Below are 15,703 nucleotides of genomic sequence, written 5' to 3' on the forward strand. Positions count from 1 at the left end.
CCTATGAACAAGAGAATAGCCCAGTGCTGATAGTTAGCAGTGGTTTTTTATGGTATTTAATGCTAGTTTCTATTATTTCGTCTGTGGCAGTGTGAGTCCCTCTAGCTATTTAGGGTGGTAGCTTATACGATGCCTAAAGAAAGATGGTGGGTTGGGTTCCCCTTCCCATTTCTAAGAACATTCATGATGCAGCCAAACATCAAGGACTTCGGATCTTTGGAATTAACATATCTAAATAAAACCAAATGTAAACATTATGACAGTTTTCTGTAATATTTTAAGGTATATATGTAGACAGATTTCTAAAGGGTAAATAATACAACAAATAACAAAAGTGAAAAATATTCTAGATCTGGAAAACATGTCCTATTTTAATAGGTCTTTCTGAATCCTCCTAAGCATGTAAACATCTTTTTCAAAGTGTGAATATTAGGCACTAATATTTACCTGTTTGACATCTGGATTGCTGCCTCTGCTGTCATGCTATACAGTGAACTTCTGTTCATTTGCTTATCCTTCATAGTCATAAACTACAAGTTTTGTTCCCAATGCTAAATTTAAAATTTTTTCCTGATTGTTTTTATTTTGCTGGACATGGATATTTTATTTATTTATATTATTTGTTTTCTTACCAGTTGTCTGCATTTCATGAACACCAATTAAAAATCTTTTCTACCAACTTCCCCTTGTTCCATTTGAAAGTATGTAATTGCTGCTTTAATTTTTCTTCCTGACTAGAATAAGGTTTTAAAATCAACAGAGTTGTCTTTTGTGATTGTGAGATCTCAAGAACCTTATAACATTTTTAACTTCTAATAGGTATTTATATTGTTTAGAGTCTTCTTCCCAGTTGTCCCTTTTAAAACATCAGTAGTCAGTACTGTGTACTCTTTGCATAAAACAAATGTAACTAAGTCATGATCATTTGCATTTAGGTAGCCCCATTTATTTTAGTATGCTCTTCATCTGTTTGCCAGAATGAAGTCTAATGTTGAATTATCTGAAAGCACATTTTTTCTTAAACAATTGTATAGAATTTTTAGAAAGTTAAAAAAATACTCTTACTAACAGACCTCAGCATTTATGTCTTCTAGACTTTTGTGGGAGAGGAGAACAGAAGAATTAAGCATTTAAAATCCGTTCACTGTTAAACAATTATTGTTAGGGTAACACGAAGATAAATGCTGACATTAGTCCAAAAAAGTTCATCTATGGAGAAGTCTTAATCTTTAATACATACTAAACAGCTCATACTGTTCCAGAAGTCAAGTAAAGACCATAATCCTAACCTGGAAATGTGTTTTCTATATCAAGCCCTGTTCACATAGGGAGTTAAGAATTGAATGTTTCCACGCTTTAAGCACGGTTAAACTATATAACAAATAACAAGATGGCATACCTTCTTTCTCTAGCATAATCAGTGGATATGTTTTAATTCTACATATGGTGGGACTCTTTACCAGGACAACAAATATGTTGAAAAGGCAGTTCAAACATACCGGAGGAAAGAGAGAGGCAAAATTATACCAACCACCAATTACCAATGATCTTCATTTCTGTTACGAATTTCCTGGGATGAATTTGTGTAGACTCACATTGAAGCATTCCCCTTGAAAGCAGTATATTCATTTTAGTGTAAGAAGTATAATGCATGTATGAGGAGTTGACCAAATTTAATAATTTGCAAATTTCCCTCAATTATTTTAAGTAGTCAATTTATATTAAATACTATATTTATGGAAGTTACTCTCTTACCATATATATATACGTCACTCATTAAAGTTTTCATATGCACTGTATGCAAAAAACCCCCCAAAACTCTAGAACTTTTTGTCAATGTGTTTGTGTGCTGTCAGTGCTGTGAAATCGTTGCTATTGGTGATCTGTTGTAAGCTTTATGATTAATCCGTTTACTTTTTTCCTTTTGCAGAGAAAGTATCACTCTGCAAAGGAAGCTTATGAACAGCTTTTGCAGATCGAAAACCTTCCTGCACAAGTAAAAGCAACTGTCTTACAGCAGTTAGGTATGTAAAATTAACTTTCATTTTCCTGTGTGTTTCTTTTTTCCATCTTTGCCTTCAGCAGTGGTTTTTAAGGCTCCATTTCCAAAGTGAGTCTTAGACACTGAGTATGATACGTAAGATTTTCACCCAAAATAGAATGCATAATAGTAGATAATTAAGAAAATAAGAGAGGAGGAAAAGATTTTAATTAAACTTCCAAAATTAAAAAGCTCTTAGACTTGCTGCACTATGTGCATTACAGGTTTTGGGCAATGAGGGGGTGGTCTTCCAGAGAAGGAGGGCAGCAGTTAGAATTCCGTATTCTCTGTTCTGCCTCTGAGAACATCCCTTGAATAGCCAGGCTAAATGCAGTAAACCAAAATACCCTTCTACTGTTGCAGAATAGAAGAACGTGGCAAATGAAAAATTAACCTTTTCTTTCTCTTTAATTATAGTATCTAATGAAAACCTAGTGCTGTAACTAAAAAGTTTATCATCAGATTCCATAAAAGAAACCACATAAAAAGAGAAAAAGTATTATTTTTTAGAAATTGTCGTCTCCCATATTTATAGAAAGCTGATAAATCATTTTTAGACCAAAATTCCTAATGGGTGGGTAGAATAATTACTTTTGTCCTACATGCCTTATAAAAGTATTTCCAGAATATTCTGTTAAAATTGTTCAACCCAACTTCTTCATTCACTTCCTCCATGTTCTTCATCTAATTTATTATTCTAAATATTAATTTAGCCTGCTTATGCCCATTTTTTTTTTTTTTTACCCCCCTTTCACATAGTGGTCATTTAATTCAAATTTGTAACTGGCACTAAGTTACAGCCACAATGCTTTATTTTTTTTTGTAATGCAGGTCGTGTATGGATTTGGAATGGACTAATTTGTTTAGCTTTTGAGTCTTTTGTGTGAAATCACAAATGAAACTGCTGGAGGAGTTCACTGCAGGCCTCTAGGTGCCAATTTCTCTGCTGTCACATGACAGTGTTGCTTATATTTCAGTATCCTCTCTGAATTTTTTTTAACTTGGTATTATCCCACCTAGTATACATTGTCAGCAATTTCATCCAGAAAGGCTGTACGTATAATCCATGGAAGACGGGCTTCCCAAAGTAGCTGACCAATGCTTTTTCAACTCCGTTTGATGTATGTTGCCACAATAGAAGCAAAGGCGCATGTTTGTATTCATAAATTCCTACCACAGGTCTCTGTGCTAGCAATAAGAGTGATGACTTTGAGAATTGTCTGCTGTCTAAAAACTGGATTAACTCCCTTTATTCAATGAGCATAGGTCACCTAGTTTTGTAGTGTGCATAGCTTCTATGTGGAGAAAGGGATAGAGTGGTATAGAGTGGTCTTAACCAGAACATTCAAGGAATAATACCATTTCTTTTGCTCTTCGCTGTTAATAATGGTATTTATCGGAGTATAGTGTTTATTGCAGATTTCGTCTCTAGCAGCTGGTAATAAAAACACTTCCTCAGGAAGCATAGTCCAGGTGGTACACTGCTGCTTAGAAAAAATAATAGAAAATACCTGCTATCTGCCAGAATGCTACTGGCAAAACCCAATCAAAATATATTTGTATTTCTATGTTGAACTCTTTCTTTTTTCTTTTTTTTTTTTTTTTTTTATTACTCCAACAGAAAAATTGTTTTGGCATGAAAATACCCTTTGTTTATTTTCCTTAGCTAATGTTTATTGAGCCAGAGTTGAAATTTAGGCAAGTTCAGATGTCTTGTGAGAGAATTATTAATTTCTTTGCTCCTGTTGCTGGTTTCCAAAGCAGATCACTGTGGAGGAGAACTCTGTGATGCTCAGATAAATACATATCCATTTGAGCTGACTAGTTCAGGTAGACATAACAGTAAGATCTGTACAGTTGGATAAGAGCAGTTTGTTTCTTCTTTTGTGCCATTTCATTTGCTGTCCAGACAACAATTCTTTGCCTAAAATTACATTAAATTAATGAGACCGAAGATCAAATCTGTCCCAGTATTCTTTCTCCAATTGTATTCAGCAGTTACATAAGGAAGAGTGTAAGAATAACGTAAGCGTAGAGGTTCCCAAAGCACTCTCTCAATGGTTTTTGTCTAGGGGCATTCCTAGCTAGTGTCCACATAATTGGATGAGACATCATGAGATGCTAAAATAGGGAAGAGGCTCATCTCTTCAGAGGCTGAGATGATGATGTTTATCAGGGGAAAAGCAATTGCCACAAGTTCAGCATGAGAGTGATTGATAAGCATGATTGCAGCATGAGCTAGGCTATCACATCCTCTTGCTGAGGCAACACAGGGATTTGTTAGAAATTAGACTGTATGGACAAAATCTGCATTTTTGTTTATCACATTAGAAATGTCCCAAGAGTGGAAGAGTAGTCAATATGCTAGTTGAGAATTTGAGTTAGGTCTTGCAAATGGGAAACTGCACAGCTTACCAGTGTTTTTCCACCACCACCTTTCTGTATGTTCTTCATTTTATGCATGAGGAAAAGAGAGATCCAGTTTCCTTTGCCCGTGCTATTCTAGTAGAAAACTTCTGTTTGTTCTCCCTCACCCTCTCTTGCTTTCTGCCTTTTTCACCTCCCGGTGCAGGAAGATGAAATCGGGAAGCAACCCTTGTTTCAGCAGTGACACTAGATAGGGTTTGCTAGTTCTCATTTCTGTCTCCTAGAAATAGATTCTTTCTTTTTATCAATGAACCTCAGTAAAGATCTCCTGAAGATACGATGTGTTATCTTTCAGTCTGGCAAGGTTCTGATGAAATGGAAAAATAGACATCACCACACAACATTTCCAAAGATGCAGGAAATTGTTTAATGTATTTTTTTACCCTTGTTTATAATCCCTGAACTGTTACCTTTATCTCAGGCTTTGCCTGGCACCTGATACATTTATCCTCAGTGTACAGTTGGGCAAGTGCATTCTGATAACCACCTACACATAAGCCTTTTTTTCTTAAAGCATGAGTATTTTCTGTGTGCTTAAGAACTTCAGTGACTTGGGATTTGAATCAAAATCATAGCTTGTTCATGAAGTCCATGAGAGAAAATTGTGTATATGTCTCTGCAAAAATTACTGGGAATTTTTCCTGGTTTTTTTTTTTTTTTCCTGATGGATAAGGTTTTAACTTGATCCTTCTTCAGACAAGATAAATTACTCTTTCTTCAGCACTGTAACCACTTGGCTTCTAACCTGATGTTTCTTGCAGTCCATGAAATATTCAAACTTCTGCCTTTGACCACAGTTTCCAAATGATACTTCTTAAAACACTTCAGGCAAATGTTGTTCAATAGATAAGGTTTTCTTTTAGATTGCCTTTTTTAAAGCTTGGAAGTTTGCCTTCCATTTGTGAAAGTGTTGCTGTGACTGTTAACAAACAATATGCTCATGGAATAACAAATAAGCTGTATAGAACAGGTAGAATAAAATATTTAAGATATAGTCTAATGACAGAGAGGGAAGTAAGGCTGCAAATCTCATCAGTTCAGTTCTCAGCCTTGCCTACTTTGTCTAGCATTTCAGATGAGATCTGAATCCAATCTGAATCTTTTGTGTGGTATTACTTGTTCATGTAGTTAGACTGTATCAAAAAGGATAAGCTTAGGGTGCTGAAGTTTAGCTGACAGAGATTTTAAATAGACATGTAGTGCAGCTTTGTGTACAACTCTGTAGGTAACTAAAACTGTATACAAACCTGGGGTATTTTATGAAGTTGGTATCATAGTGTTCCACAAGGGACTGTTTGTGGGTGGGATGCTATAAAAACAGGGACAATCTGTTGTCACACCTTACGTTTTATAAACGTTGGCTGAAAAGCAATGGATTGTTAAGACAAATACATGGAGATAAAGGAAACAGCAAGGCATTGCTGACCAGTGTGGTATGTAGTGATTTCAGCAAGTAAGCTGCCTGCTACAAAGGATTTCCTTGTACTCATGATATGAGTGGCAGAGAGGTGATTTTGTGGCTGTTTAAAGGAATTCCATCTAAGCATAAAGGCAGATGAGAAGCAGCTTGAGAAGATGATGAAGGTGCTTTGTTTGAAATGGTAACCAAGCCTTGCATCAGTGTTAGAGCAGAGATGCGTTTTAATAGCATGTAAAAGATTATATGGGAGCATGAATTGTGGGAGGCCTTTAAAGTGCGGATGAATAATTTGTCTAATGAAAGAAAAAAGGTATTTGAAAGAATATGATGTGTGGTTAGATGAGGAAATAAAATTATCTTTTCAGCAGAATTTGTTATGTAGATGAGAGGCGATTGCATTTGTCAAGGTGAATGGAAGGGATGTTGTAGCAATGAAGATGAAATGACAATGTAAGAAAGATTTAAGTGGAGATACAAAAATTCTTACCAATGTTCTGTTCGGGAATTATCCAAATATACATACAGTATAAATACGATCATTTAGAAGAAAGGGAGTAAACTGAACATAATATACAGATAATTGATATGTGTGACAGGGAGAATGGTGGCATTTTTCACAATGACAGGGAAGGTATCTGTGTTCAGAGAAGGAAAGAGTTAACGTTTTCAGATTAACTTTTTGTAGTAGAAGATTGAGCAGTTCATAATTGTGCTACTAACCTCACAGAAAATTACTTAAACCAAAAAAATGCTTTAAAAGTACCTGAAGGCAATTTTGACTTAGGGTTCTTCTGTACTGTAATTTTAGTATAGAACTTTAAAAGTTTTTAAAGTTTCATTCATAATATTTTATGTAAGTGATATGATTGTTTGATACTCCTATTTTTAAAGAGGAACTAATGCTATGAATATCCTGCTGTGCCGAAGTGTTAAATGGTCTTAGAGAATTTCACTTCTGCCATTTATGGATTCTTTTTGTAGGCTGGATGCATCACACCGTGGATCAGCTTGGAGACAAGGCAACCAAGGAAAGCTATGCTATACAGTATCTCCAGAAATCTCTAGAAGCAGATCCAAATTCTGGTCAATCCTGGTATTTCCTTGGAAGGTAAGAAATTACTTCATAGACACTGTAACTGTATTTGTAAATTTTTTGAGGATACTCATTATTGTGAGTATCTTACTTTGTTTTTCTTCTTAATACTTTCAGAGGAAAAATGAAGGGAAAGGATATATGTATCTACTGAAGTCTAGTTTTCTGGAAAGTGTATGAAAAGACAAGGTGCTAACATATTTGGGATGAATATAGATTAGACGTTGAAATGAATTATGTTACCCAAATGGTCCTGCTTTTTTTTGTAGTTATTATTCTACACGCTTACAGTAATCTGAGTCTGCCCTGCCTGGTTTTATCTGTTCCTCCTACCACATCTTCTATTCTCTCTCTCTTTTTTGGTAAATGCTCTGTAAATGTTGTTACTTTTCTTCATACCTTTTTCACAATTCTTTATGTCTTTATTTTCTCAGAATCTCCCATCTAATCTCAAATCAATTTTTGCATTAGAATACAAATATTTTCCCAGGTATACATCCATTTATAAACAGTATATATTGCAACTAAGTATTAGGCCAAGATAGCTCAGATTGATCCATTCTAATATCTATTTAAGTGTTGTATTAATTCTGTATTATCAGACAGTAATTTTTTACTTGAAAATTAACTTGTTCTAAGATGTAAATCATACAAATTTGATGACTTTTCTTGGTTTCCTTTTTAAGAAAATTGAGTACTTTACACAAATCAGCAGTAACTCTTGAAATAATCATAATCAGGTTTTGGAGAAAGCTTTGAGGGCAGTTCAAGTCCATATGTGAAGAGGGCAGTTCAAGTCCATATGTGAACAGGGCAGTTCTGCTGAGAAGTACATGAGAAAGGAATTAATAAAAAATAAAACTAATCTCCTGACCTCAGTATCTTCCAGCTGACTTTCTTGAAGGTTCTGGTCACATACAACTGGAACGTACTTTAGTTTTTGTCATCCTAATTACATGCCTCCAGCTGTTGCTGTAAGAGAGGGCTCTTTGACCAGCTGTCTGCAGGCTAAGGGAGAAACACCGGCACTGAGTGTGAAGGGCAGAGGGCTACGGCAGGTGTGCAGGGAAAAGGGAAAATGAGCCAGGGATGATCTGGCTCATCTTATCATCCACTGGGCTGAGATCCTGGTTTTTTGTTAGTAGTCCCATTCCACGTGCCTTGAGGTGGTTGAGTTCTCATGCAGCAGCGGGACATATGAAGTATGTGTGCGCAGCTGCTGTGCGTCTAACTTCCTCAGGTATTCGTGTTATTCCTTCCTCTGCTGGTTGTCCAAACTGGATAGCAAGTTGGTGTAAAGCTATATTTCAAAAATACTCCACCATCACACTCCTCCCCCACTGAAAAAAAATCCATCACCCTCTTCTAAGTTTTGCTGGGTGCTTGATGTTAGCGCTATCCTAACCACAGTCTCCATGTATCTGATAAGCAGGCAGATTGAAACATGTCTCTTGGGGCTTGGGTTAGATAGTGATTAAAATGATCATCTGAAACATTGTATTCAGACTTAATGGAAGTTTTTAGGCGAAGTATTGCTACATTTTATTGTATTCCTTTCCTAGTGTGCCTCAAGAGTACATGAAAGAGGGTAGCATGTTTGAGAAACCTTTGCCTGCACTGTTCCGCTTGGTTTTTATTTTTTACTAGAATAAATTTTCTGTTGTTATTTATGTGTTTTGAAAGCTGTCAGTTCTTTTTCCAACAGTGAAACTTATTACAAACAATATAAGAAGCAGAGCTATTATAGATTAAACTAGTAAATGTATATATATTTTTAATTTTGTATTTATTTAAGCTTTTAAGTTTAAAAAGGTAGGTATTATTCCATGTGGTATAATTGTAGTTCTCTTTAGAGTTCTGATATTTCTGCTTATAATGCCAGAATACCTTTGAATTTTTATGTGAAAAATATTCAGGTAAGAAATTATGAAAAATTCCAGAACAGCAAGATTTTTTTTAAAGAATTTCATGCTCTATATATGCAGTAAAACTAACTGGTTTGTTGTTCATTACTTGAAATCTTATTGAGATGTGAGAAATGCACATTAAAAGTTTCCCAGGCAATCAGAAACTGTCCTAATTGAGTTGGTCAGTATCTCTTAATAATTCTGAAACACTTCTTACAGAGCATGAAGTTTCATAAGCATTTGTTTGATGAAATAGGTAACTTAATTGTTTCTTTATAATGCTATCTGCAGATAAATACTGTTCTTATTGACTGATAAGTTACCACAAATGAAACAAATATAAGTCCTTAAAATATGGTACGACTCTTTTCCTTACAAATGCAGTAAGCTAGGGTTTAAGCAGTTTTGATGTACTTTTTAAATACATAATTAGTAATACACGTTGATTAAGAAGTTTGAGTCTGCTTATGCCTGGCAGTCAGAAACAGCAAATGTTTTGGATTCATCTAGATGAGTATGTATTTGCAAGACTTAACATTTATCAGATCAGTCTTGGTAAGCCATCCTCAATGATTACCTTCTATAAATATTACCAAAGTTTTTTTTTTTCTTCTCCCAGGTGCTATTCAAGTATTGGGAAAGTTCAGGATGCCTTTATATCTTATAGGCAATCTATTGATAAATCAGAAGCAAGTGCAGATACATGGTGTTCTATAGGGTAAGAATGATACAGGGTAATACAGTGATATAATTCAGTGATAATATATATAAATAAAGAATATCAGCTTTTTAACTCTTTTGTGTTCTCAAGAGAACCGTAAAGCTTTTTTATTTATACCTTCATGTTGTCAGACTTGTCTGATTTGAAGTTTAAATAATAAATTTATATTTGCTTTCTCAATTTTTTAAAATACTGAATATGCTACATATATGAGCTTTGCATGTTAAGATTTTGTGAGTTGTTTACGCTTATTACTGTGGTTAATGTAACGGCAAAGTTTATTAAGGGTTTGGGGGGGGGTATTTGACTTGTTTGTATTTTGACTTTGTTATTAATTCTCAACTTCACTAATCTTTCTATTCAGTGTGCTGTATCAACAGCAAAATCAGCCTATGGATGCTTTACAGGCCTATATCTGTGCTGTACAATTGGACCATGGCCATGCTGCAGCCTGGATGGACCTAGGCACACTCTATGAGTCCTGCAACCAGCCTCAGGATGCCATTAAATGCTACTTAAATGCAACTAGGAGCAAAAATTGTAGTAATACCTCTGCACTTGCAGCACGGATAAAGTATTTACAGGTAAAACTAATGTTTTAAGAAGCGGGAAATAGTCTTCCAAATACACAGCAGAGGGGAGGGGAGAAGTAACACACAAGTTTAACTTGCAATTGTTTGTGGTGTGTATAACCTGTTTTCATGTGTATTGTAAGCATATCATAGCCTGTAATATTTTATTTCTTCATTTTTAAGTGGAACTTAATTCCTTATAAACCCTATTTTGCACATTTAATCAAAGCATACTGTTTTACATCACTTTGCTTTTTTCTTTGTATTGTCTACATTTTTAAGTTCTCATAACATAGAGAGAGAATACGCACACACTATCTTTCACTCTTGTTTGCAATTTCAGAAAAAAGGAATTATGAGACCTCTGAATCCAGAGCTCATCTTTGTTCTGATTCTCACAAAGGTTTATATTCTGGTTACCCTCTTTATACTTAGCACCTTTCTAAAACCCCAAATTTTAAATCTATCCTCTCTTTAAGACATAATTAGCTACAGCATTTAGGAAGATTTCATGGACTTGCTCTTACTAAAGTAGGCTTGTGTTAAATTTGCTTTTTACATAATTTTTCCTAGGCTCAGTTGTGTAACCTTCCACAAGGTAGTCTACAGAATAAAACTAAATTACTTCCTAGTATTGAGGAGGCATGGAGCCTACCAATCCCCGCAGAGCTTACCTCCAGGCAGGGTGCCATGAACACAGCACAGCAGGTGAGAAGTTGGGTTATGTTCTGCAGGTGCCCAGCTTTAAGGGTTCTTTACAATCGGTAGTGGTCAAGCTTATTTTATTGAGCACAGGACTGGCTTTTAGTAATAAAAAGCCTTTGATTTACTTGCAAAGGGATATTAGATCAAGAAGCTCCCTATAATATGGGAGAAATATGGGGGTACCAATTTAGAACCTTTGTGGATTTTCATGATTTTAAAAGATTTCATCTTAAATAGAAATGCTGCAGTGATTTAATAATCCCGTGAAAGGTACACATTCCTCCATTGATGACCATATGGAAACTGATTTTTCAGTTATTGAGATCAGCTTCAGAATATCTACTCAGCCCTTTTAATATATGTGGGCTGTTAAAATATATAACTTAAAGGAAAGAATTAAGAATATATAGAACCATATTTTTGTCTTCCTTCTGTGATTCATAGGCTTGTAAACCTCATCATCCAAATACTGAACCTGTACTAGGCCTCACTCAAACACCAATTTCACAGCAATCCTTGCCACTACACATGATTCCTTCTAGCCAAGTAGATGACCTGACCAGTCCTGCCAAGAGGAAAAGAACATCTAGTCCAACAAAGGTATATATTCTGATGAACTAAAAAGCCCCCTACCAAAATTATATGGAAAAATGCACTGAAATTATGCAGCATGCACAGAATTTGTGCTGTAAATTTTAATCCTTTGGCATCAAGGTGGGGAATGTTTTTAGGAATTTTAAAAAACATTTTTCAGTGATATGTTTAATCAGGTTACAGTTCAGACAGGAAGTGCGTAAGGGCAATGCCGATTGATAGCACTATACTACAGTCATAGTTGTATAAGTGAAAAAGTACAATCGTAGTCTGATGATAGATAGAGAGGGAGACGATCATGTCATCCTGTCTATTGCCTTTGCTTATATTTAGAATTCAAGTGTTTCATCATCATGTAATAGCGTTACAGTAGATAAAGTATTCAGTTTTAAAAGTAGTGTACATTTAAGTTAATTGTGTAATTTGATTTGATTGTTTCTTGTTATGATGTTAGGTAGCATTTAACTTTTTCCTCTGACTACTCTGATACTGTATGGGAATGGTAGAATGAGACTTGGCATGTTTTAGTATGTTCTTTGTTTATATTGTTGTTCTTGAAACAATGAGTAGTTCTTTAATAAGTAAGATAAAATCTAGATAGTAAAAGAAATTATGTTGACCCTTTGATAGTCACGCATTTTAATGTAATGTTTTCTCTCAGAATACTTCAGATGTTTGGAGCAGTGGCCATACAGTGTCACATCCTCCTGTACAGCAACAAATTCATTCTTGGTGCTTGACACCACAGAAATTACAGGTAGGTATGTTGAAGATCTTCAGAAGTGTTGATATATTTTTTGTTTGTTTCTTTCATCCCTCTAAGAAAATAAATCTGGAACATTTTTCAGTTTCACATTTCTGAAATTCAATGTGAAATACTTCCCAAATAATTCCCACAGTGTAATTCAAGTTCCTGATATTTATGGCTTCTCTGTGCAAGATTAGTTCTGTAGTAAAATAAATGATCTCTAGCAGAAACTGAAGACTTACATTGTATGACTCTCATAATTTATGAAGTAAGAACATACAGTAATTCTTTTTTCTTAACGATGTTTTAAAGATAGATATGCAAATTGCCACACTTGTGTGCCAAGTGAGTTTTGCTACTTGCTGTAATGTGGGAGATATTGAAGGAAGTGTGGAAGTATTGTAATATCCTCTGTTTCCTCTGAGGTGGCTTCTTGTATCAAATTGCATAAACAAAGATGCACATTCTACAAAACAGAATTACTCAAATGAAATCTGGTACTGCTTCTCTGTATTTTACATCATCTAATATATTTACGTGAAATGCTAGATCTTTTTTTTTTAAATCATGTTTCAGGTCATTTTGTTATGATGTTTTGTTGTCTCTTCAGTTCATTAGGGCTTTCAGTGAGCTTCAGCAGGAATTCATTATTTTGAAAATCAGGCCTAGCTGGAAACTCTTACCTATGTATCACAGATACTGCTCTGGATGCAAGGAAAAATAGAAGGGAACACAGTGCAGAGATGGAAGGCATTCTGATTGACTGAGCAGTGTTCCCCTCAAGTCCAATATAGTTCTTCAGCTGTTTCTCCATCTGAACAATACTGGCTTTATTTATCATGCTGCATAATTTTTCCCTCCCCTCCCTTTCCCCCCACCTCCCTACCCCTTTGGTCCTTCCTAATCACTCTTCTGTATCTTTCTTCATGCATTCTCATTATTTCTCTCTGCTTATTTTATATCCTGCTACTTTTCTCCCATTTTTAGTTTCACCTTTTCCCATATCCAACTTCCTCCTCTAAGCAGCATCTAAGTAGGCTTCTCTGTCGAAGTACAGTATACTGGATTTGCTGGCAATACCTTGACAAGGTTCCAGGATATATGAATAGGAAAGCCAAAAAGATATGATGCAAGAGGAGAGTGAATAAAACCTTTATTACATCTTCGAAGTCAGTCTTTTAAAAGTGGCAGCTTGGAGGCTGGATGGATATGGCACATAACACACACCAAATGGTTCAGCTAACAAAAGCAGAAGGGGAAAGCCACACAGTAGCTGCTGGGACTGCAGCATGCCAGTGGAGGAGGGATAGATGTTGGTTTCACAGAATGGATGGGCAGCACGAACAGTGGTGCCTGCAAAGCCTCTGCACCCATAGCACTGGAGAGAAGCACAGACTTGCCTCTGCTGGCATATGTGCTGGATCAGTCTTCCTGATTCTGGTTACCCTATTTAGACATTTTCTAAAAAGCAAACTAACAACTGAAGAGCACTGGTTTTGGCTTCTGTGTACCTGGTGCGTGCACTCTCACGGAGACCCTGTTTTCAGCTCACAATCATGTATATCAATTAGTCTTATTCATTGCGGTCCCCTACAGAGGGACTTCAGAATGGAAGCTACTGTTAATCCAGGGAGTTTGGCATGAACCATCTTTAACTACTTTTTCAAAGTTGGATATTTTTTTTTACTAAAGTTGATAGTTTGCAAATACAGTTGTTCAAAGCAGAATGATCTACAGTTTATTTAATACTCATACTTCAGTTCCATTTATGTATTTCTAATTACAGCATAATCAAAGCAAAGGAGATGAGAAGGATGTAGAAACATGCAGACCCTGAAAGGAACTAAAGGAAACCTGATTTGTGTTTTGTTTTGGTGGGGCTTGGTTTGGTTTGTTTGTTGTTTTTTGTTTGGAGCTTGGTTTTTGGGTTGTTTTTTTTTGTTTCGTTTTTTATTTTTTGAAAGGATTTACAATTATGTGAATTAGCTTAGTATTAAAGAACAATCAAGAAAATTGTCTATATGTCACATTTTGTGTAGGACAACTTTTGCCCTCCTCTCCACACACCCCCCGCCCCGCTTCCTTCTCTGATAGTGCTTTTGTGTTCCACAATTGTAGCATTTATGTCATACCACTTAACAGCAGCAGACTTACTGGTAGAATGATGGTGTGTCCTGAGTAGTTTAAAATGAATACAAAGATCAGATTTTTGGTAAAAGGTACTTAAATTTATCAGTTGCAAATGAGTTCAGTATTGTAACATAAGATATTGCTCTCTGTAATTAAGTTGTACAGTTTTCTGGGATTTTTTTTTGTATTTTCTGGAGTTTTCATGTGTGACTATAGATGAATTTACTTTGTGCTGAATAGTATTAATAAAAGAATAGCACAGTACAAAAAAGTGTTAAAAAACACATAATGATAATAAGAATTCTATATAATCATACTTGATGGTAGTTTTCTTTTATGGTACCAGTACACTTAATTTTAGTGTGGTGATAATATTTATACACTTAAACAATTTAGAAAGTCACTTTAGTTTTAATAACTAGTAATAACATTTGGTTATGTAATAGTGTATCGAGAGATGTTTGAGTCTGCAACAGAAATCTCAATCATGATTTCAGCTTTACAAGTCTTGTCTTCATGGATAATTTTTACTATCGTATGCAAGAAGGTTATTAGAAAAGCACATGCAGTTTTCATGATTCTGAACTGTACTGCTGTTTTTCAGCACTTGGAACAGCTGCGTGCAAACCGAAATAATCTAAATCCAGCACAGAAACTTATGCTGGAACAGCTGGAGAGTCAGTTTGTCTTGATGCAGCAACACCAGCAGGTGAGAACAAAAATATTTTTCTCTTCTACAAAACTTTCGTCATTAATGGTGTCTGTTGTGTTTCTTGAATTCTGAAGAATTTTTATTGTACAGATTTCTCATGCCCATTACTATGCTACAATAAGGCATCTTTTTTTGTCTGAAGTGTAATTGTGGTTTGGCTGTTTGAAATGTAATGGGTTTAGCTGTGTTTTATTATAGGGCTACCAAATAATGTAAAAGTTTTCCAGCCACACTTTCAAATGAAAGTGAGTGGACACACCTAAAAGCAGTCTTATTTGAAAAATACTTACTTGTAGTAAGCCATATTACAGCATATCTCTCCTCCTCTCATTGTTCACTTTTCTCTCTCAGTGGCCAACTTCAGCAGTAAAACGCTAACACTCAAACTGAAGGGCCTAGAAGAAAAATGTGCTCATAGCTTTACCTTAAAAGTTGCTGAGTGCATTTGTGAGCATGACAGACATTTTATTTCTCAAAGGCAATTGTGAAGATCTTAAAATCAGTATAAAATTGGAATTGACCAGTGCAATAAAGTACACAAACCTTGTACGATCTTTACTTTTTAAACTCGGCAGCTAATGTTCTTGTGCTTTGTTCATCTTCCGTTAGATGAGACAAACAGGAGTTGCACAG

The 15,703-nt window shown here is 35.4% G+C and overlaps 1 protein-coding gene across 20 annotated transcripts in view; it reads left to right on the forward strand.

The window, feature by feature from the left end:
- Window positions 1-15,703, forward strand: part of KDM6A (lysine demethylase 6A) — a 167,527-nt gene that overhangs the window by 108,402 nt on the left and 43,422 nt on the right. For 7 of the 20 annotated variants that reach the window (XR_011324966.1, XR_011324967.1, XR_011324968.1 and 4 more), the window contains 10 exons: window positions 636-701; window positions 1,931-2,024; window positions 6,870-6,996; window positions 9,508-9,606; window positions 9,974-10,193; window positions 10,755-10,889; window positions 11,331-11,486; window positions 12,142-12,237; window positions 14,963-15,067; window positions 15,680-15,703. The exon at window positions 15,680-15,703 is cut by the window's right edge and continues 372 nt beyond it. Coding sequence is in view for 7 of the 20 variants with exons in the window: in XM_069784994.1 (XP_069641095.1) it covers window positions 636-701; window positions 1,931-2,024; window positions 6,870-6,996; window positions 9,508-9,606; window positions 9,974-10,193; window positions 10,755-10,889; window positions 11,331-11,486; window positions 12,142-12,237; window positions 14,963-15,067; window positions 15,680-15,703 (1,122 nt within the window). In the remaining 13 variants the exon portion in view is untranslated. The remainder of the gene's footprint in view (window positions 1-635; window positions 702-1,930; window positions 2,025-6,869; window positions 6,997-9,507; window positions 9,607-9,973; window positions 10,194-10,754; window positions 10,890-11,330; window positions 11,487-12,141; window positions 12,238-14,962; window positions 15,068-15,679) is intronic. The other 13 variants (XR_011324970.1, XR_011324978.1, XM_069784997.1 and 10 more) reach the window with 7 other exon arrangements.

The sequence above is a fragment of the Haliaeetus albicilla genome, chromosome 6, assembly GCF_947461875.1.
Source record: "Haliaeetus albicilla chromosome 6, bHalAlb1.1, whole genome shotgun sequence".
NCBI lineage: Eukaryota > Metazoa > Chordata > Aves > Accipitriformes > Accipitridae > Haliaeetus > Haliaeetus albicilla.